Source organism: Danio aesculapii, chromosome 24 (genome assembly GCF_903798145.1).
Source record: "Danio aesculapii chromosome 24, fDanAes4.1, whole genome shotgun sequence".
In the NCBI taxonomy this organism is placed as follows: domain Eukaryota; kingdom Metazoa; phylum Chordata; class Actinopteri; order Cypriniformes; family Danionidae; genus Danio; species Danio aesculapii.
The window spans coordinates 37,123,036-37,146,936 of NC_079458.1; the positions used below are offsets into that span (position 1 = coordinate 37,123,036).

Below are 23,901 nucleotides of genomic sequence, written 5' to 3' on the forward strand. Positions count from 1 at the left end.
GTTCAAACGGAAGCTTGTCTTATTGAAGCGGGTTTCACAGCATTTACGTCCACCTCCTCACTGGACATATAGAATTACCAGTCATTCTCGTGATCCACCCGCACCATTTAATGCTGTGGTGTGAGTTAAAACCAGTCTCAACCGAAGATTTGTCACTGCAAGGCGACGGTTTAACGCTGCTGTTGTTTCGCCTCCCTTTCCTTACACAAGCCAACCTCATATGTTGCTCATGATATGAATTATGAACAGCGAGATGATAGATTATATTTCTGAAATACTTAATCGCTGAAGGGCACATTGTGCAATTCATTATCATTTGCCCATGGTGATGATGTATGGCCCACTTAAATAAATCTGATACTCCCATAAAAACGATTTCATTATTTTTACTTTTCATTATCATCATTACCCTATTGTATCGCGCGCTTAATGCCGGAGCACTTGCATTGATTGATGCATCTCGTGTCATCGTATTAGAAGACTCCTCCATGGCCTATTGCCATCACAGCCCTAGACCATTCAGTTTAGGCATCTGGAGATTAAGGTGGACCATCCATAGGGAGCAGTGAAAATATGGAAATGCACTTAATTTAGTTACTCGTGTTTGCATTCCGGTGTCTGTCTGGGCGGCGATAGACCTCTCAGAATGGTCTACATCGAATTAAACTGTAATATATGTGAGTCCTTAAAGGAAACCCAACCGAGTTAACAATGTTTACTATATGGAGAAATTTCCCTGTGGTGTATCAGTGTATGTATATTCTCGTTTTTATTTGCATAGCCTACAAAAAGCAATATTTTAAGCTAAAACTATACGAGTTGGCCGCTTTTTTATTTTAATTATGCATTTATATATTTTGTTGAGTCACTTGAAACCTAAAAAAGTTGGTAGTGAGTATATGTAGCATCAAAAAAATGCAGATAAAACCTGCAACATACCTGTGCAAGAGTGCACAACTGGGTTTATTGCACCATATTTATAGAAAAACGCTATATTTCCTTCAAATCACCAGACTAACATTCTGCAAATAATCACCGTAATGTTTGAAGTGTGCAGTGTTCATTTGGATCCCTCTATTAAATGCTTTCCCGATAAAATACACAGCAATGTCGTGTTTTCCCCGACTAATACATGATTTTTTTTTTAGTGCAAAGCGCAGGATGCTCCCCACATAGCGTGCCGCTTTGCGTGGCATCCATCCTGTTCATGTGCCCCTTATAGACTCTAATGTTTTAATAGCAAATAGAAAGTCCTTGTTGCAGACTATACGAACAAATTAGAGAGGGAGAGATCAGAGATCAAAGGAAGCGAAATAAGCACGGGTCGCTCGACTCATTCATGCAGCTGCTTTGAGATTCAAGGCCAACAAGCGTATCTTACATTGAAAGAAGGTTCCTATTCAGAGTGCAGGTGCGAAGTAGTGCGGTACATTCTGCTACATTATCTGAAGGTTGTTAGAGATCAGTGTTCACTCTGCTAACTATAGGGGCTGATTCCGACTAGAGAAAAAACTCCTTCATCCATGAAAGTACAATAACTCAGCGCCGACGAATAGAAGATGGTGGTAATCGGACTATTTAGGAGCTTATTCAATCAGGCTACCCCAATTTATTAGTCATTTCTCGCTATTGCTTTTCATTTAGAGCATGCTTGTAACATTACTCTTCTCCAGATTCATAACGAGGAATAACAGGAAGTGATGTCATGAGGTGTTCGTGTGTCTGTAAAACTCGATTACTTCGAAAAAGGGAGTAAATCCATTGCCTTTAAAGTAACAAGTTGATTTTGCTTTAAAAAAGTTAAGTAATTCTATTGTGTTGCGTTCACTTAACTTAATTTTATAATTTCGCATATAGTTTATCTACTTAATAATTTTAAGGCTATGGGTTTACTCAGTTCTTTAAAGTAAAGTCAACTAATCGCTTTTTTACAGTGAATATGATTACTTTCTAAAGTCCTGAAATGTTAATAGTTGTTTTTTTTTTTTGTGGTTTGGTAAGTTTTCAGAAAGTATCTCCAGTCTTTTAGTTAAATAATTAACACGCAATAATTGAATAAAGTAATAAGTGTGTTGCTAATATGTGATGTCATGTTCATATTATAGAGTATAGACTATTTCGAGGGATGTAAACAAAAACAATGGTTTTTACCTATTTCCTATTTTTAATTTCTATAGCGTCCGAGAAGAGCCACATATTGATAATGTTATGATAGCTGTTTTAACATTAGGTTATGATTAAATCGCCTCTTGTTACAGTTATAAAATAGTTTGATTACAAACAGTAAATGTTCAAGGGCCAATGACATGACCACATTGAAATGGTCTATTAATCATATTTAATACAATATTAATAATACACAACTATTACTATAGTCGTACACTATTGGATTTTTATTTGGTGCATGGGGATTTGGAATGTCTACACTCCAAAGCATTATATATGTATTGACATTTGGCAAATATTTGTATTTCATTTTTAACTCATGTTCTAAAGTGACTTGCACACTTTATTGTGTTGTTATTATTATTATTATTATTATTATTATTATTATTATTATTATTATTATTATTATTATTATTATTATTATTATCAATATGAATATCATTATTGTTATTTGGAAGAAACTGCGCCAGACATTGTATAGCATGTCTGAGTTAAAACGAGGAGAGCTTTGATATGAAATGCATGTGAAGTCAACTCGTTTAGTCCATATATTTGTTAAGTAACGCAAAAAACTAAAGGTTTAGATATTTTAAAGCAACTTTATGGTCAACATACCATGTTCATTACACATTCTTGTAGGTTTTACCTGTATGTAAAAATCATTAGCATTCATTTAACATATAGTTGCATGACAGGGTCAATATAGTGCATTTCAATTTGCTGCACATCAACAAAAAAGCGCTTCTCAATTATTCGATCGACAAGACCAGTGCCAGTTAGGTTGTAGCTGAAGATGGAATGGCCACAACGAGGTTTAAAAGTAGCCTATTTTCTTTTAACTCGCTTTTTGTTATTGGTTAATTTATATATTTATTTATTTGCCATTGCACCTGTCCTGTCATTTTGCATGCGAATTCCACTCAGCCCTTGTCATGTAATTATGACATTAAATAGAGCGTTGAATGGTGTGGAGAGAACCGCTAATCCCCTATTAAAAGAGCTTTGTTAAATAATGCAGGACAGTTTCCGGAAGTGTGATTATCGCCTCAATTATTTCACAAAGAAATTATATTTCACACTCAAATGAGCCCTGGCTTGCATTTAACAAAAGAAGATTTTTTTTTTCTTGCTTTCTTTACACAGGCAGACTATTGCTTAATGTAACCAGAATGTGAATTTATTGTCCAGCGTATTGTGACAACTGAATAAACTAATCATTTTGGAATTTGTAAATGTAACTTTTATTATAACTTGATTGGGATTGTGTCTTATGTTTCACTTCACAATTAAAAGCAATTTATGATTATTATTATTATTATTGGTAGTAATAGTAATAATAATAATAATCATCATGATAATAATAATAATTATTATTATTATTATTATTATTATTATTATTATTATTATTATTATCATCATCATCATTAATAATAATCATAATAGTAACCCTAGTATTGTTGTTGTTGTTGTTATTATTATCATTATTATTATTGTTGTTGTTGTTGTTGTTGTTGTTGTTGTTTGCATTAATAGCTTTACATTGGCTATTTTGCATTCATTACTATTACGTAATCTTGTTTCCCAAATCACCGCTGTTTCTGGCGAATGGTTGTGGGAAAGAGAATAGCGAAAGCGGACTCGACACTTCTCAAAAATGAGAAACTGTTCAAAAGAAACATTTGTTCTGTCCCCTTTAGTCGCAAGTTTGACACACGGACGAGCGTGCGCGCTCTCAGGCTCACCAGGAGTCCGAGGAAGGCAGCTTGTAGATAGTTTAAATAACTTGGAAGTACTTGATTCTGGTCAAATTCGTCTCCTCCTGGTTTGTTGAATGGAACGAAAAAACTTGAAACACGTTTGAAAAGATTGCGCGATCAAAATGGTGACACCGAGAGGCCTTTCCATGTCATCAGCGTCGTTTAGACTACATGCAAGAATCCCCAGATAAAAAAGGAACTTCAAAGGATCCTCGCTTCAATTGAGACCAAACTATCCCTTTCTCCTCTGATACTCTGTCTGGCGGTTCCCCACTGTATTTATTATGTATGCAACAACGAAGTTTAATAGCTAAATGTGCTACAACCGATACACAGCGCTGAGGTTTACGTGTAAAAAGTTCAGTTGAGTATGCTAAGCTCTCCTCACACTAGTAGATTTCTGCCTAGAGTTTGATTCCCAAGTAAAAAAAGTCGATATCGATCTATATTGAACTACCAATTTATTGGTTAAAACATGATCATCGCGGGTATGCAGTGGATGTCGTAAGTTATTATTTTAAGTTTCTCATAGAAGTAAAACAAATACTTTTTCGGTGGTCAAACAAGGAAAACAATAAAGAATAATACACTAAAATTAATTTTAGCAAATTAAAGCATGTTTTGTAGTCTTTTTTTTCTTCAGAGCAAGTATTGGATTCTTCTGACTGAATGAGATCTACGGCCCCGTAACCCATATTATTTAAATTTGACTCGGCTTTTGCTATTGAAATCTTAACTCACCATGAAGATTCACCGTCGTGAAAAAAAAATGTCTCTTTGTATAAAAGCCTCTTTGAAGTCTGTGTGAAAATATGCAACTCTTTCATCAATTGCTGCCCATGTAATTGGAGTGTAAAGCTTGGGTATATTTGTGTGTATAAGCCATACAAAAGGATATAAAACAAGTTATCGTAACGCGGTTCACTGAGAAACTTAAAATCTAGGTTGGCTGGTATCTATAGTGAAGTTTGAGTCATTTTGGCATCATTTAAATATAAACTTAAAACATTAATATTTTTTTTAATATTAGATGGTGACATCCTCAGTCTGCATAAGGCTGCAATTGTCGTAATTTAGGAGGTCATTAACTTCATCATACACAATTTATTCAAAATACTGACAACTTACAAGGCATTTCGGTACACATTTTAAGGTCTCTTCTGATAATTCATACTTTTCATAAAAATGGATTGCTGACAAGTTTTACAAAATCACAAAATAACCACATTGATTAATGACTAATCATAACTGAAACGTCATATCAAATACAATAGCACTGTTTCCATCAAATTGGCTTGGCTGGAGAAAGCACAACGAGGAAAGAGTCGACGGGTTGTTTATGAAATTCAAATAACTTTCAAATATTAATTTTGTACAAAGTATAGTAGCAAACATTTAAAAATTGCTGAAAGACAAAACCTTACAAAATTACTGTTCACACATAGACATTAAAACGTGGTTATTTACAACTGTACATGTTTAATAATTAAGCACTTTGGTTCAATAATACAAAAAGAAATTCTTTACCGATTAAAAAATAAATTAAAATATTGAAATCAGAAGCGGAATTTACAAAATTATACAGTGACATGCGTACGGTCAGTACACTATTTAGAAACATATACACTCGGGACATGTTTTAAATCGATTGGTGGTTAGGCAGTGACATTAGCTGTCAAAGGGCCAGTGCATCCTTCAGTAAGGCAGTAACAGTGGACGAGCCTACTCTTTGAACTGACTTACACAGACATAAGCCTGTGACCATTCAGTCCAAATTGGACTGTCCAACTAAGAAAAGATGTCAAAGTCATTTAGTCACTTTGCCAAGATAAAAATAAAAAGTTACGGGGCTAACATTGTGTTAGAAGGCGTCCCTCCGTTCAGGATTGCCGTACGTTGGTCCCTCTGTATGGCCCGGCGTGGATGAACCGCTGGGTGGGGTCTGAGGGCCACTGGCACCGGAGCTGTGACACACGTACCATTCGCTTAAATTGGCCGGCTGGGACGATGATGAGAGGGGCTCCGAGAGCGCAGAGGGAGCTGGCTCCCGTCCCAAGTCCGATGAAGGAGAAACAAGAGATGGAGTCGATGATTCGTAACCCGAACTCGGAGGTGGAGACTTGCAGTGCACCTTCATGTGTTTTCTCAAAGAGCTGGGATGCGTGTAAGATTTGTCACAACCTCTGACTTTGCAGTTGTACGGCTTGTCGCTAGTGTGTACGTGGGAATGTTTTTTCCGGTCACTGCTGTTGGCGAACCGTCTGTCACAGCCGTCAAACTCGCATTTGAAAGGCTTTTCACCTGCAACAACAAAACAGTTGCGACAACGGTCAGTACAGGTAAAGTACATCACAAGTGCACTAATCATTACGAAGCACATCATCATAATGAGCACACAACCAAATATAGGCCTACTTTGCATTAGTCTAACGCATGTCACTCTGCACAGGGAAAATCAGGTCACACGAGCCCCATGATATCGTGATTATCTTTTTACTGCTCTGTCTGCTCTTATGGCAAGCCCCTTGTGACTGAGACTCTCAGACAGCAATGATTTCTTTTCACAATTACAGATTATTGGGCATCCGTTTTTTTAAAGCACGTGCTAGTTTCATTTACCTTTGGAATGCAGAGTGTGAAGAACTCATAAAATAGATCTGATCCACCATCTAAACTGCTATTAGGCCTGTCCCACTGTAACCATAATAGCTGCTGGAGAAGGCGGCAAGGCAATAGAAATGTTTGAATTAATTACATTTAATCACATCACGCGTATTTCCGAAGGACATAAGCTCCAGGAGTTTATAAGACTACGTAATTGCTGCTGTCTAATTACAGTTGCTCGCTGAATATCAATTTGACCTTCAGCTGTTGGGCCGAGAAAGCCAATCAAGAATATTAGTGTACTACAAGAAAGCAGCAAGGAAGAGACCCTTGGGAAACCATATCCATAACCAAAGATTCAAATACCGCCCAAGCAAGAAAATAATGTAGCTGCCCCCGGGAATGTCGCACAGAAGTAATGAACAACGTTGGGTAGACATCACAACTGAATGATTGTTATCTTCAGTTAAATGATACACGTAGGCAGGCTTTCTTTTGAAAACAGTATTATGCCAATGCTAGTTCAGTGAGAGGGGAAAAACTCAAAAACACTCGCCAAGTGCAAAAAAAAATTATATATTTATATATTTTTCTACAGTAATGCAAAATCTATTATTAATAAAATAATTAGCATTTTATTAAAATAGTCTACTTATTAATACACAATGTTTTCTGTTTTAAGTCGCGTCTGATTACTCTTTCAGAACTTTGAAACCGACTTGTTGCATGCGTCAAGTTGGTAACAGTTTATGCGTAGTTTTTACATCGTCACACTTCAGGAATAAATTGAAACAACTACAAAATATTGATTCTTGCAGCAAATATTCACAGTCGTTTTGGACAGTTTATTAAAAATGACACATTATATGGAGAGAAATAAAGGTGGTGACCACGAGTAACTGGAACATAAGCTGCAGAGATCGCAGAGTAATTAACAGATGTGTCTAAAAAAAATCTATTTTGTGTGTAATTAAAGACGTGGTCTCCATAAATGTAATCATAGCGTTATAACAGTTTTGTAAAGTGACAGTAAACTTCTATGGACGACGTAGGGTGATTGTAATATAATCAGACGACGTAGATAAACTATCTATTGTGTGTAAAAATGATTATAGTGTTTTTAACTTACGGCGGAACCCTTATTTATTTTTAAGCAGGCTAAACTGGACACAGTAGGCCCCAGACATATGTGGGTGTGTTGAGATATCTTAAAGCTGTTATGAAGCAATAATTGTATTAATTTTACAATAAACGTATTTTAAATGCAAGTCCAAAACACTCCACACTGCTCTATCTCTGGTGGAAAAAAAAACAAACAAACAAAATAAAAACAAAACACGGCGTCTTGTTTAATAAGTGGAATCCTATGGTATTTTGTTGGTCTAAACTGAAGGAATACTTAAAATTATAGCAAAACAGGTATTAAAATGGTGCTTCGATGTGCTCGGAGAAAACTTTTTACAACATAGATGAGCCGAAGCATTTGATATATTTCTATAAATCATTTAAATGCCACAGAGAAGCGGCGCTGGTGTTTGAGGCAAACTGTTTAGCTTGCAAGCTAGCTCGAGCCATTAAACAACTAGTTGTCGTGCATCGACTTGTTTACACTTTAGCATATCTACTGACTGCTGCATTAGATCCACTGGTATTTAACTAAATTGTCCTAAGGGACATGAAATTAAGCCACTGACCTGTGTGTGTCCTTTTGTGGATTTTCAAGTTTTCCGATCGAGCAAATACTTTTCCACAGCCGGGGAATGGACAAGGGAACGGTTTCTCCCCGGTGTGCACTCTGATGTGATTCACAAGTTTGTACTTTGCTTTAAATGGCTTTCCTTCTCGCGGACATTCTTCCCAAAAACAGATATGGTTCGCTTGCTCGGGTCCTCCAACGTGCTCCACAGTCACATGTGTCACCAGTTCGTGCATGGTGCTGTAAGTTTTGGAGCAAAGTTTCTTCGCGGAGTGCTCTGGCTCCAGCCACTTGCAGATGAGCTCTTGCTTGATCGGTTGCCTCATGTAACGGAAAAAAGCGCCAGCTCCGTGGTGGTGGTGTGCGCTGAGATTCATGTTCAGATTGAGCCCGCCGTATCCGTGCAGAGGAGAAGCAGCAAACGGGTCTGCCCTGGAGCTCGCTACTTGACTCAAATGATCAGACCGAACGTACATTTCGGCAGGTATTCCTAACCTTATTTGTCCGTTCAAGGCTTGGCCACCTGGTGCTCCGGTAGATGGCTGCTCGTGATGAAGTCCAGGGAAGAGCGTGTGGTTCCCAGGGTCGGGGTGATGACCATAGTGTCCCGGATAGCTACCTGTTGTTGAGACAAACATTCCGTGGTGAGAGGCTGAACCAGAAGTCTGATCGGTCAACACGGGCATGGCTTGAGCTGTCAAATCTCGGCGAATGAGGAAATCCCTACCTGCGGATAGCGCCTGGGCCGTGTGAGACATAGAGTACGGGACCGTTGCCGCCTGCACCGGGCCAAAAGCTCCCGTTTGACTGGAGACCACTTCACTGTGGCCTGCAATATGATGATTGTGGTGGTGATGGTGGTGGGGATAATGATGGGTTGGGCTGATTTTGAGGGCCGCGGAGTGCCCCATGTGTTCTGGCCCGAATGGACTCGGCCCCAGGCGGGGTTCCGCAGTCATCTCCCCAGGGTGCGAGTGAGCCATTGAGTGTGGATGGCTGCTGAACCCCGGGAAGCCTGTCACGCTCTGAGGGGTATGGTGGTGATGATGGTGATGGTGGTGAGCCCCTGCCAAGTCAACTAATCTCAGCGTCGTGTTCCGTTTGGAAAACGCGGGGTCCATCACAGGGCTTCCCAAAGCATCCACGCTCATTACTCCTAATTTTAGAATAACTTGACAGCAGGCAAAATAATAATAATGATGATGACAAATATATTTTAATCGCTTTGAAGAATACAGAAGAAAAAAAAATTAAACTTCCCCTAAAGTTTAGTTGCTATCTCAGTGCCTACGTGGAATCCCATTCGGTTGAGAGGCAGCAGCAGGACGCTTTGATATACTGAATAGAGATTCATGGTAGGCGCTGCAGCCCGTGGAGCCAAACAATCACCGAGCGCTCTAATTGGTCAGAGCTCCGTGATTGACGTCACTCGTGACAGTTTCCAATGCGAAGAAAAATGTTTTAGTGACAGCAAACAGAGAGCGCGCATGCGCCGAGCTTCAGGCAGCGGATGAAAAAAATGTTTTTGTTATGCAAAGGTTATTGTACTTTTAACTGCAATGCCGAAATTACATCGAATCAATGCAGTCTTTCTAAATATTACATCTGTGGAAAATCTGCAAATGCGCTCTGAAAAAGAGGCTTTCTGCTACTTACCGCACTAAGTAAACCGGACTGAGTGGACATGCATGAAATAAAAATGCGACGTAGGTTCTGTCTGCGAGTCCGTTATAGAGAACATTTGAAGAATCTTAAAATAAAATAAAATAAATAAAAAGCTATAGGAACGGCGGTTTGTATTACGTTTGCAGTTGCATGCTGCTTGTTCATACTCCGAGTTTTTCCGTATTAACCCTTTTGTTGAAAAAAAGTTTTCACACCCCCTCTTTTCATCTAACGGTGCTTCTTCGTCGTCATGGGATCAGTGTCTTGTGAAAAGCGCGAAGGTCGCCTATTGTCCGGGAGAAAAAAGTAACGCAAAAGACCTGTTGTTATGATCGGGGGTAATTTTCGGCCTCAGTTGTTCAGCGGCGGTGGATCAGGCACACAGGAGGTGGTGCTTCATCAAAAGTGTACAGGGCAGCAAAGCAAAGAAGTCTTGGCAAAACAGCTCGAGGAGCTTTTAAATAAAAATCGTAACACCGAACTAATCCAGTCTTTCCCAAACGTAAAAGTTGATCTCACAGATTACCCGCCATTATTTAATAAACACACTGTTGACAGTGCACCTGTTATATGAATAAAGTACAATGAAGAATCCGCAACCAGCTGTTGTCTTATCATGTTTAAAACGCTTAAATGCAAGTGGACTGTCCTCACCTCATGAAAACAGGCTCAAAAGTTTTAACAAACTAGGCTACTTCGAGTTTTGGGCTGGGAAATGCTTACAGCTTACTCAAGGAGAAAAAAAACTAAGTAAAATTGTGCATTGTGTCTAATGAAATATACTTGAAAAACGAAAATATGATGGCAATGTTTAGCACTCGAACAACAAATGTGTAAATGTCAACAATTAAGCTACAAATAAAAGGTTTTAATATTTTGCGTCCGTGCTACCGTAAATACTAATCATTAAAAATAGCTTACAAACTAATTCTGTTTTGACAGAAAAAAGTGTATAATTGCTATTTAATGCAAAACAGCCTGCATTAGAGTATTATTGTACTAAAACATAAAGGTTGATTTTTTTTTTTTTCAAGTGTGTTTGCATCTGTGTTTTTGTATCTGATTTACCAATAGCCTACTCAGTAGATTTTGATCATGCCGTGCATGTGCAAAAAGTAGAAGTTATAGTGAATGTTATGCTTACTCCTTGCACAATTAAAAAAAAAGTCAAGAAAAACTGTAATTGCAATGCCGAATTGTTAGGCTACTTTGACTGCAACTGTTTGGAAGCGTTATGTTAATCAAACTATCCAGACATAAAAAGGAAGTAATGTGTGAACTGACCTAACAAGGTCATGCAGTTATTATTAGATTTATGTCAAATATCATATGTTCAATCTCAACTGGAATTAGTCAGACTATACGTGACAGTACAGAGAAAGCAGATTGCTTTAGTGCTCATGTGTCTCGATGAGAAATGGAAACAGTTGACACCCCCACCCCCCAGTCCACATTGCTTTGTAACTTTGTAAAGGTATGGTGTATTTTTTACGTCGTGCTATATATACGAGAAACCTGTAAACATACGTGCAATAGCACATTTTGTACTTTATTTATTTTATTTAGATTTCCTAACGCAAGACTAAAATAATTGCATTTCACGGAAATGTTGCTTTTTCCGGAGACCACTATGATATATTTTATGTCCGTGTATTTTGCTCGCATATGGAAAAAAAACATTGATGTAATAAATATTACAAACTTTTTTTTTTAATATAGTTTAAGCAACGAGTAACTTTAAGCAGTTCTTCAACTTTAGGCCCCATTATTTTAATCAAGAAAAGGTTGCATTCAATTATTGAAGCAAATAAATTGGCATTCCCTTGAGAGAGGCCGTGAATTGATCTGTCAGGCCTCTGGTGACAAACCACACCACCAGTGTCATAAATAAGTAAACACTATATGAACTATGAAAAAATAGTAAAGATGGGGCTCAGGGTTGAAGCTGCATTCTTCATGAATGCAATAGTTTCTTAAAGTTTATTTTAAAGCTGATTATTGTGGGTTAGACGGGGAAATGCAAAAACATAAAACGACTATGCAGAAAAATAATGAAAACAACACATGGGGTTAAAGTCAGATATCGACCAAAATCATTAAGAAAAACATATCGCAGGAACAAAACTCTGGTTCAAAACAAAACTCTGTGTCGGTTATTTAAATACACAGAGTTAAGAAATAAAGTTAAAATGTTTTACATTGTTAGGCCACATTTTGACTTACTGGCACTTTTTAGTAGTCCTAAAAAATGTCGATTAAAAAATGGCACCAAACGGACCAGATGTGCTTGTTGTCCTGGTATTTTAGTTATTCATTTATTCATAAAATAATACAGTATTACACAGAGCCTGTTTTTTAAGCGAATTTACTATTGAAAGCAGTACTTGAGTATGAAACAAAACGCTATTGCTGTTTTTCAGTCTCTCTATGACTTTCGGCAAATATTTCCCACTGATTCCAGTTCCCAAAACTCACACTTCGAGTCTTACCGTTTTCACCTGTTGAAGACACCGTCCAGATTTCTTTTATAAAGATAGCGTCCTTTTGACAAAACATTCAACTCATCAGCTTCGCTTGGCCCTCTCTCTCTCTCTCTCTGGAAGGAGTTTGGGAGTGTATGGAGCTGAAGGCTGCAGTCTGGATGATATTTTAATGGTTCGTCTGTTCATGCGGCTTTGAACTCCAGCCGCCGGAGTTTCCTGCAGAGAGAAATCCCACTTCACAACTTCCACAACCCACAACTTTTACTCACACACAAGGGTGATGCGTTATGGCCTTAATCTTTCAAAAACACCAGTTAAAAATATGAATAAGTTTTGAATCTATTATATAAAGTCTGAAGGTATGTGGAAGGCCTATGAGGTCAGGCAAAGAGAATGTGGTGTTTTTAAAGACTTACAACGCACGAGTATTCTTTTAAAGTGTATTTTATGGGTATAAAAGCACTAATTATATTCCAACTACACTATCAAAGTGTTGTGCAGAAGCGTGATCTGTGACTTTCATTGCACACAGCATAGCAGTTGAGTAATAGTTTTACAGGCATGTCTCAAAGTAGAAAACGTCATCAAAAGTGTTGCATGTAAAAAAATGGCAACTGCTAAAGTATTACATATAGAAAAATCCGTCACACATTTGTGCACTCTATGAATACACATCTTTACAGATAACATTATAGTGACGGTGTTTCTTAGAGTTGAAAATTGCATTAAAGTTCTCAAAAATACCAATCAAACGCGGAAAAAAATACTTTCCTTTTCTATATATCTATTTTTTTGTATTTGTATATTTATTAGATTTATTTATTTTTTGGTGGAGGGGCGGTGTTGCATTTGTTGTTTTATTTTTATTTTTTTACATAACAGTTTCCTGCTATGTGAGAATGTCACATTTCAGTCAGTGTTTACTAGATGCGCGCCAGGTTCTCCACAGAGCATCAGGCTTCCACACAAGTAGGCCAAACGTGGAAGTACTCTGTCTAGGACAAAAGCTATTATTCGGCCATGCATTCACTAAACTCTGTTTTCTGAATTTCAACATCCAGCGCAAAATCACAGTCAGCAACCTCCCGACAATCCCATAGATTGATGATGTAAACCGACCAATCGCACTGATGCTGAGGCATGGCGGGCTGTTATTTGGTGAGTGAATGTTAGTAGGGGGAGAGCGCCCTCTCCAATGATGGTCCAAGCACGGGGTCACGTGCTGCCCCCCTCCTTCCCCATTCATCAGGGGTGGACTGTGTTGTCTTTTCAATTCATTTATCTGCAGGAATGATTGCGACTATCAGTCTGAAGCTCACCGCCTGACTGAGGAGGTGAAAGTTGCGCCACAGGAAGATAAACCGCAAAAGACAATATTGCACATGATTTGCGTGTGCATCGGATGAGCAGGAGAGGGAAATTCCTCTCCACTAAAAGTAAATAGGAATAGGGGATCGGAGTTTGCCTTGCACAGACTTAAGTCAGAGAAATAGCAAGCAGAGACAGTTGTAAGAGATTCTTCCTCTCTCAGTCTCCTCCGCTGCAGACTGAAGATGCTCTTGGACGCAGGACCACAGTATCCCACCATTGGAGTGACTACTTTCGGCTCCACCAGACATCACTCAACAGGCGAAGTTACAGACAGAGAAGTGGCTTTGGGTATCAATCCGTTCGCCGACGGTATGGGCGCTTTTAAAATCAACCACAGCTCCCACGATCTCGGCTCTGGGCAAACAGCCTTTTCCTCGCAGGCGCCCGGTTACGCCGCCGCCGCTGCCCTGGGACACCATCATCACCCCACTCATGTCAGCTCGTACTCCACCGCCGCCTTCAACTCCACTCGGGACTTTCTTTTTCGCAATCGGGGCTTCGGGGACGCCACGAGCGCGCAGCACAGTCTGTTCGCCTCCGCCGCTGGAAGTTTCGCCGGGCCACATGGACACTCTGACGCCGCTGGGCACCTGCTCTTCCCGGGACTGCACGAGCAAGCGGCAACTCACGCGTCCTCCAACGTGGTGAACAGTCAGATGCGCCTGGGCTTTTCAGGGGACATGTACGGCAGGGCCGAGCAATATGGTCATGTCGCGAGTCCCAGGTCCGAGCACTACGCCTCGACTCAGTTGCACGGGTATGGCCCCATGAACATGAATATGGCTGCCCATCACGGGGCAGGGGCCTTCTTTCGGTACATGAGACAGCCCATAAAGCAAGAGCTCATCTGCAAATGGATCGAACCAGAGCAGCTAACGAATCCGAAAAAGTCCTGCAACAAAACTTTCAGCACTATGCACGAGCTTGTGACCCATCTGACTGTGGAGCACGTTGGGGGACCAGAGCAATCGAATCACATTTGCTTTTGGGAAGAGTGCGGCCGGGAAGGGAAACCGTTTAAAGCAAAATATAAACTCGTGAATCATATCAGAGTGCATACGGGAGAGAAACCATTTCCCTGTCCATTCCCCGGCTGTGGAAAAGTATTTGCCCGATCGGAAAATCTGAAAATCCACAAAAGAACACACACAGGTAAGAAAATCGTTATTTTCATATCGAAATACGCGTTAATTCCTAGTTTTTAATGTATAGGTATATTTTTTGTATTTAAGAGTTGCAATTATAGAACCGTAAATAAGCATTATTTCCCAAGCAAATATTGCTGATAATATTATTTGTTTCTTTGTCCTGTCAATGATTTGTCTACCGAGCATAACTCCGTGACGCAAATTAGTAGCCTAATTGTATTTGTTATTGGTGTAAAATATCTAACAAATTAAACGTTTAGTAGAATTGTTTCGTTGGAAATTAAGGTATATAATTATGGCTAAATTTAAAAATATTTTGAGTAATTTTTCGTGAGTGGAGTATTTATAGAAACTTTTTTTTATTAACGCACTCATAATATTCTGATTTATGCAGCTCCGACAGTGCTACCACAAAAAATAAATTCACATGCTAGCTTTTTAAAAATGTGCATTTTGAGAAATATTTGCTTTGTTTTTGTTAGGTGAAAAACCTTTCAAGTGTGAGTTTGACGGCTGTGACAGGCGCTTTGCGAACAGCAGTGATCGTAAGAAACACATGCACGTCCATACTTCTGACAAACCCTATCTCTGCAAAATGTGTGATAAATCCTACACACATCCAAGCTCTCTCCGGAAACACATGAAGGTAACAATAACATTACAGTTATTTTTTTTACATAATGTATTCATTTATTTATTGCATGCTACCACTTTTCTTTTTACTTTTCTTTTTTTTTTCGGTAATTTCTGTGTGCTGATGTTGAAACGCTGGTTTATTGTTTAGCCTTTAGCCTTTTATGTGATGTCTGAAATGTTGTTGTTTTTTTTTACATCAAATTTATTTATCATATACGTTATTTAACCTAACGCTAAATAACCAAAACACAGAAAGCTTATCATAGTCTGATATTTTGTAGCTTCAATATTCCCATACATTCCTATCGATTCGATTTTTCACTTTCCTTTATATTTTAAATCATGAATCAAATATGACTATCGTTATTCACATTGATTTATGTTCGTAATTGACGCAGGTTCACGAGTCATCGTCTCAAGGATCCCAACCCTCCCCGGCAGCCAGCTCCGGCTACGAGTCCTCCACGCCGCCCACCATCGTGTCCCCTTCCACAGAAAACCAGAGCAGCAGTTCCATATCACCAGCATCATCCACAGTTCACCACACGAGCAGCCACAGCACCCTTTCGTCAAATTTTAATGAATGGTACGTGTAAATATTTTCAAAAGACTGCAGAATTAAGACTGCTTTGGAATCAAGACTGAAAAGTCAGCCTATTCTCGCGTGGACCTACATAAACACACATTGTGAAGAATCTGAAAGGTTTTCTGAAAACCGCTGTCAGAGAGAGAGAGAGAGCAGTGCACGGACGGGGTGTGCAACGCTCTTGACAGCCTTTTCCTGATTTTTATTTTTTTGTCCTCCATTTCCTTTGCTCTTTTCATTTTTCTTATATATATTTTTTTCTTCATATTTTCGGAAGACTGCACAGAGAACTCCAATTGCATGCTACCAGCAGGTCACAGCCTGTTTTTTTGTACATAAAGATTCACCTAGTTTAAAATGTAATATTTTATTTTGTAAATAGTCATAATACAGTTTAAGGGAATTTGTGAAAAAATGTGGTCCCTAGATATATGGAAATGAGATGGGTTTTACGAATATTGCGATGAATAGTCTTGACTGAAAAAGAATGTTATAGTTTATGTGTACCAAATGTGAATTACCCAGTATTACCACAGTCTACACGTTTACCTAACCGATTAGTATTAATGTGCTTTTGTATCCAGTGCAACATTTCGTCTCCAGTCCAGTCTGAGTAGCACACAGTTGTTGTTATTTAATGTCATGTCGATAAACCGTGTAGTGAAAGCCTGAAGCTCCGTGTCAATCTTGTTTATGTACGTGATAAAATATAAAACTATCTGTCTATTGCATTGGCAATTGCAAGAAATTATTACTTGTATATATAACTCAATTTTCCATATTTATCCGCATGTAAAGGACCGGTAACACATGTTAGAGATAATCGGTATTTATGGAAAATGCGTTCGTAGGGTATGTAAAATTTAGTCCACAAAATAATGTTTGGTTACTTTTCGTACAGTATTAAAGAATTAAACGTACAACAAAAATGCCTTCAATATCTTATTTCTCGACTGTGCTCAATAAACATTTGAATTTGAGGTTGAGAAATAGCCTACCAGGCAAGGAAACTCTACAAGTAACCTATTTATTATTAATGATATGCATTTATTTCACATTTTAAAATACACTGAATCTAAATTAAGCCATTTCATAACTACCACAATAATTACTGGTGTTAAGCATAACCCCCGAGAGTCAGTCCTTAAAATTTAACGCTTAAAATAAAAATGAAAACACAAATCAAATGACATTTCAGTCCTAAATAAAACCAACGCCTGCTTTTATATTTTTGCACCACTAATCAGCGGGACGAATTATTTTAAGTGATTGAATTTTTTTCTTTTGTGTTCCTCATTATTGTCACAGATTAAATATAACCATTTCCCCAGAGTAATGTGTCATTGGATTGAAACGGCGAATCGTGACGAATTTACTTACCTAAATAGTTTTCATTGCTGGACTCTCGTCATGGGCTTATATAATTATGCTCGTTTGCTTGTCACTAGAATACGGTAGGAGTGAAGGACTTTAGTCCAAGAAGAGAGTCACTGTTGGGCTTTTGTTCTTGGTTGCAACTTGCTTGATCGCCCCATTAGGCACATCAAGATCATGAGCGTGCTTAATATCGCCAGTGCACAATTCTCACTGAGCGATTTTGCCCACTACAAAAGATGCTATTTGAATATTAAAATCTACACAATGATAAATTGCTTAACTACAGCGTATTTCTCATCGGTCAGAAAGTTTTGCAGAATAGGAAAAGAGGGAATGTATACCTATGGAGGGGAGGGGGGCAAATCTGAGCGCTTGTAAGTCCAGGCAGACACGCGGTCTGTACTATTAGGAGTACTATGCATGCATGCAACTTTGTGTGTGTGTCTCAGATAACACAAGATCATTAGCATGTGCAAATTTAAACTGTGCCCCGAGGCTATGAAACTAATGAATCGAGCATTGCAGTGTTTCTAATTCGTGGCCATTTGGATGTATTTTTGTTTTTTAAATGTGATCCGACGACATGTTAGTTGCTAAGCGGTGCTTAGTCGCTTAAAGGAAAATGCGATATACGCTACAATGTTTACATGTTCCTCTTGGGGGTGTGCACAAGTGCAGGCGCGGGTGTAGACTGCCGTGCTCGTGAGAAATAGCCCACCGACAGGAGGAGATACTGACTTCGGGAAAATATAAACATATTGGCACATCAAACAGTAGGGGCGAATAAGGAATGCATTATGTCGGAGGTGATTTTTTTTCCCTCCGAAATATGTTCATATTCTCCCTCCACGGGTTATTAGGTTTTGAGATATGTGAATGATGGTAATAAAATGAATTGTTCGACTCTATTTAACACTCTATCTATTCAAACGTTCTGGTACATTTTCATTCATGCACCGTTAGAGTAGTAGTAGAAAGTGTTATGTATTGATCCGTACAATGGAATGCACATTTTTGAGGGAAGTCGTTTCGGTTGCCTGTTATCCTCATTACTTCTATTCCCCCCCAAGAAAATAAAAGCACAACAATCATATCCATGGACAAATGCTATTAGAATGGGACTGTGTTAGACTATTTGATGGATATGACTGTTAACTAAGATGCTTGTTTTATTTTCGTCAGTTTGCCCAACCACATACAGACTAAATTTAAGGCTATAAAAAGTCAAAATCCATTTAGGTGTTGCACATATCTCTAATAACATCAAATAAAAAGGCGCAAATAAGTAGTTCATGAACATACTAAAGACGTAGATATATTGTTTTCGATTCTAGCACAAATACAAAAATCTAGTTTAGGAAAATGTAAGCTATTTTAACCTAATATAGAGGCTTATGGTTTTGATTTGTCACGAGAACAAATATGACTTTTTATTAACACTATAAATATATTGATATTCATATTTCTTAAATAAAAAATAAGGTATGCACTTTGGCGTCTGCTTGAAAGCCGAATAAAAAGACGCGAATAATAAGTGTTTAGCTGAAAATATGTGAAGATTATTTCATCTCGTCATCCAGATCTTTCTGAAGGGAATTTTCTCTTTCGACGTCATCATCTAGCTTTCCAGTGAGTGAAACTAAACTTAATTTGAGCAAACCCTTTTAGTCTTATTTTGACATGCAGCTCGAGCGCACAAAGTAAATGTGCGTTTAAATCAGTGGGACAAATAATTTCCATATTTGCACATGAACTCAAATAGCAATGCCTAAAATTATTACGAATTTATTTAGGACGTGAACCTTTATTTAATCATATTTATTTTCGAAAGCGTATTGCTTAAAAACGAAAAATGACAATGTACTTTCCAACAAGTTACATAACCGTAAAGGAGAGCCTTACGTAACTATCAACCTGCACTTGTGCAGTCCTAAATAACTGTTGGTTGCCTGTTTTTTAAGGCTCTCCATTATGTTTCCCGTTGCCATATTTAAATTCAGCGCTTAACTTTATGTGATTGTTGCGCAGCTGTTGCCTCGAGATGGATGCATCGCTGTTCTTTCTATGTAATGTAAAAGTAGCTGACAGTGTTCTCCTCTCATTCATATGCGCTTGACCTCTCTCTGACTTCAGCGCTGTCTTGTTCGGTTGAACACGTTGAAATGAGTGCAGGATGAGAAAAAAAGACATTTAAACTTGAACGCAAATTGACAAGAGTGCGCCAGAGAGTCTGTGGAGTGTGACCGCTATTTTGCATGGAGATGGATGATTATTTTCAGAGTATTTATCATTGCTTTGTAAAGAAAGCGGTATAGATTGGCAGTGAAAAGACATGCAAATAGGTCATTTTTCTTGCTTTGATATGTCGTGGGGGCATAAAGAAAAATGTAACTTCAGTGTTATTGAAATATTCAGCGGATAGTATTAACCAAGTGACTTGTTTCTAAAAGGGCGATGTTTTCTAATAGCAATAATAATAATAATAATAATAATAATAATAATAATAATAATAATAATAATAATAATAGCACAGATAACACGCATGTGTGGCTATTATGTATTTCTATTTTTTATTTTCTGATTTAAATGTTATTACTTATAATTGTTATAATAATCTTACTATATAAAGTAACATGTATATATGCAATAGCGTGCTAATTGTATCACTATTATTGTCATCCTATATTTACATTATCTGACAGTGTAAAATTAAATATTATTGACAGTGCTCAGCATAATTGAGTACACCCCATTTCGAAATTGAATATTTTTATCCATTTCTCAATGAATATTGGCAATGTATTTTGGTGCATTTAAACAAAACAGATTTATTAAACTGATATATTTATTAAAATAATATTTTAGTCACCAAACATGTTTAGAAATGACTAATATGATTAAATTCAAGCAAAATATTGCAAAAATAAATTACAACCTACAAAATTTCAACAAAATATTGAATATTTTATTTGCTTCTCTTGATTTTTTTTCTTTTTTAAAATGTATTTATTATTTTTCTATAACATAAATTTGAGTGTACTAGATTTGGACCGCTATCGTAAGTTGTTAGATAAACTCCAGATTTTAATCTCATGTACATGCTCAAATATAGTATTGTAAAGCTTCCTATTAAAAATATGACTTTAAAAGATACATTTCTGAAGGGTGTACTTATAAATGCTGAGCACTGTATGCTATGTGAGTAGCTTTAAATTTACCCTGTAAGGAATCTAAAAGGGGTCTTGGAGAAGTCAGGCAAACCTATAGCCAAATGTTTATTGACTATGCACACACCGTACTGTGTTTTTCCTATCTTTTCCGCTCTGGCCGCAGCTAGGATTCACACTGCTAAAGAAAGAGCCGTCAACTAACATGAGTCATAAGGGTTTTTGTGACCCCTCCAGCATTAGTTGTGGACACCATGACATGCTATTAAGTTTGGACCACAGAAGATTTGTGGAGGCGCTGACATTGTCTATGTTGTCGTGTTCCCTTGACACGTTGCTAAATGGGGTCATTCCAATTAGTTGTTTGGGACAGACTTTGAGTTCTTCAGGGATATTCACACCCTGTATAGCGTCTAGGGGGAAAATAACAAAACACCAAGTCCATAAAATCAATACATTTATTATTAGTAGTAATAATAATAATAATAATGCAAATTATCTGCCAAACAATTGTTTCTTTTGCAGCCATAAAACATTAGCATTGACGATTTAACTATATAAGTTATACATATCTATTAATGAAATATTTAAAATATAAATGTTTATGCAAATTATTAAATTAAACGCTACACATTTGCAAGATTAACACCTTTTTTGGTTACCTGTCGTGAGGCGAACAAAGTCTTCGTGGATAATGTTGTTGCATGGATTGTTATTTTATTTACTCGTCTCAGATGAGAGCAGCTTGTGGACATCTGCTCTTTTAATTGCATCTCATCAGTATAATAAATGTTAAAGTCTGGAGGTGAGGCAATAGATTGGAACACTCAGATAATGGCCCTTCAAATGGAGTCTTGGAAGGTTATTCATTAAAGAAGTAATTTGTAAACTTAATGCACTTATAAAATAGCTTAATATCGGGTCCTTTTTTGCATTTCATGGGCCAGACATTAGAGATAATAAGAAAACGTAAATGGTCAGGCCTGCATCATGACATCGAGGAAAATCTCCTCGCACTGTGAGCTGCTTTTTTTCCCTCTTTTTAATATAAATCAGGCATATTGTGCTCGTAAATTGCAAGATGGAATTTTTGTGAGGAGGGTTGTGGTGTGTGTGTGCATGTGTGTGTGCGTATGCTGCGACAATTGCTTCAAAGTTAAACGGATGGGCAAGCTAACAGTAAAATATTCTCAAATAATTTTCACAAGCTCTTTACAGAGTTTCAAAGTTCTTTAAATGTCCTTTTAAAGAGTGTATATAGCGAGAGCTGTATGAATTCCTAGCATCCAGTGAAGTTTTCAGGCTCTTCATTAAATCAGAATACAGAGAACTAATTAAAACATGCTGTAGAATGCTCCCCAATTAACATAATCATTGACCTCATTAATATTGTGCATTGAACCAGAGAAGGGAAGTTTGGGCTCTTTGTAATTAGATACAAAGATATGTTTGCATCTTGGAAACAGTTGTTCCGAACATCAAACACACCTTGGCGTAAAGATAACTCGGAGAAGCTCATTTTGGGAAATGTTTGCAGACTAACGTTATTGAAACACGCCCCACACATAGCTGTGTAATCTCAGACCACCTTTGAGTATATCTGATGAATGTTAAGAGGTCAGAAATGAAGTGTGCAACTCTTTATTGTCATGACCCAGAGGTGGCTGGAATATATTGCATTATCACTGATGAAATATGTTGATAATAGCATCCATGGCTCTTACGCACAATTCATTCATGTTTTTCAGGCACAAATCAATTAAGTTAACTTGATTTTTTTTTACAAACTTAAGTTAATTGAACATAAAATAGTTAAGTTGTTCCCCAAAAATCCCAATAATTATGATTTTCAGCTCATTTTAAATTGGTACATTGAACATGCAGCAATTTTTTGAGTGTATGCAGATTTGTTGACTAGTTAGTGATCCAAAAAAATCCAATTGTACTCTCAAATGGTAAATGGTGACCATAAATTATTTAGATACAAAGATATGTTTGCATCCTGGAAACAGTTTTTCAGAACATCAAACACACCTTGGCATAAAGATAACTCGGAGAAGCTTGTTTTGGGAAAGGTTTGCAGACTAACGTTATTGAAACGCACTTCACACATTGTCGTGTAATCTCAGACCATCTTTGAGTATATCTGATCAATGATAAGAGATCAGAAATGAAGTGTGCAACTCTCTATTGTCATGACCTAGAGCTAGGTGAGTGGAATATATTGGATTATCACTGAGGAAATATGTTGATAATAGCATCCATGGCTCTTACGCACAATTCATTCATGTTTTCCAGACCCAAATCAATTAAGTTAACTTGATTTTTTTTACAAACTTAAGTTAATTGAACATAAAATAATTAAATTGTTCCCCAAAAATCACAATAATTATGATTTTCAGCTCATTTTAAATTGGTACATTGAACATGCAGCAATTTTTTGAGTGTATGCAGATTTGTTGACTAGTTAGTGATCCAAAAAAATCCAATTGTACTCTCAAATGGTAAATGGTGACCATAAATTATTTAGATACAAAGATATGTTTGCATCCTGGAAACAGTTGTTCAGAACATCAAACACACCTTGGCATAAAGATAACTCGGAGAAGCTTGTTTTGGGAAATGTTTGCAGACTAACGTTATTGAAACGCACTTCACACATTGCCGTGTAATCTCAGACCATCTTTGAGTATATCTGATCAATGATAAGAGATCAGAAATGAAGGTGCAACTCTTTATTGTCATGACCTAGAGCTAGGCGACTGGAATATATTGGATTATCACTGATGAAATATGTTGATAATAGCATCCATGGCTCTTACGCACAATTCATTCATGTTTTCCAGACCCAAATCAATTAAGTTAACTTGATTTTTTTTACAAACTTAAGTTAATTGAACATAAAATAATTAAATTGTTCCCCAAAAATAACAATAATTATGATTTTCAGCTCATTTTAAATTGGTACATTGAACATGCAGCAATTTTTTGAGTGCATGCAGATTTGTTGACTATTTAGTGATCCAAAAAATCCAATTGTACTCTCAAAGGGTAAATAGTGACCATAAATTAATTATATGCAAAGATATGTTTGCATCCTGGAAAGAGTTGTTCAGAACATCAAACACACCTTGGCATAAAGATAACTCGGAGAAGCTTGTTTTGGGAAAGGTTTGCAGACTAACGTTATTGAAACGCACTTCACATATTGCCGTGTAATCTCAGACCACCTTTGAGTATATCTG

The 23,901-nt window shown here is 37.5% G+C and overlaps 2 protein-coding genes across 3 annotated transcripts; one reads left to right on the forward strand and one right to left on the reverse strand.

The window, feature by feature from the left end:
• Positions 1 to 5,012: 5,012 nt before the first annotated feature.
• Positions 5,013 to 9,861, reverse strand: zic4 (zic family member 4). 2 transcript variants are annotated; one of them, XM_056450947.1, is made up of 3 exons: positions 8,951 to 9,861; positions 8,222 to 8,842; positions 5,013 to 6,224 (listed from the first exon to the last, which is right to left on the reverse strand). In XM_056450947.1, the coding sequence occupies exons 1-3, from the start codon at positions 9,372 to 9,374 to the stop codon at positions 5,785 to 5,787; spliced, it is 1,485 nt and encodes a 494-aa protein (XP_056306922.1). In that variant the 5' UTR covers positions 9,375 to 9,861; the 3' UTR covers positions 5,013 to 5,784. The 2 variants fall into 2 exon arrangements, with proteins under 2 accessions (XP_056306922.1, XP_056306921.1); XM_056450946.1 differs by having other exon boundaries at positions 8,222 to 9,860.
• A 3,783-nt stretch (positions 9,862 to 13,644) lies between these two features.
• Positions 13,645 to 16,785, forward strand: zic1 (zic family member 1 (odd-paired homolog, Drosophila)). Its single transcript, XM_056450681.1, has 3 exons — positions 13,645 to 14,894; positions 15,373 to 15,536; positions 15,925 to 16,785. The coding sequence occupies exons 1-3, from the start codon at positions 13,925 to 13,927 to the stop codon at positions 16,120 to 16,122; spliced, it is 1,332 nt and encodes a 443-aa protein (XP_056306656.1). The 5' UTR covers positions 13,645 to 13,924; the 3' UTR covers positions 16,123 to 16,785.
• The last annotated feature ends 7,116 nt before the right edge of the window (positions 16,786 to 23,901 follow it).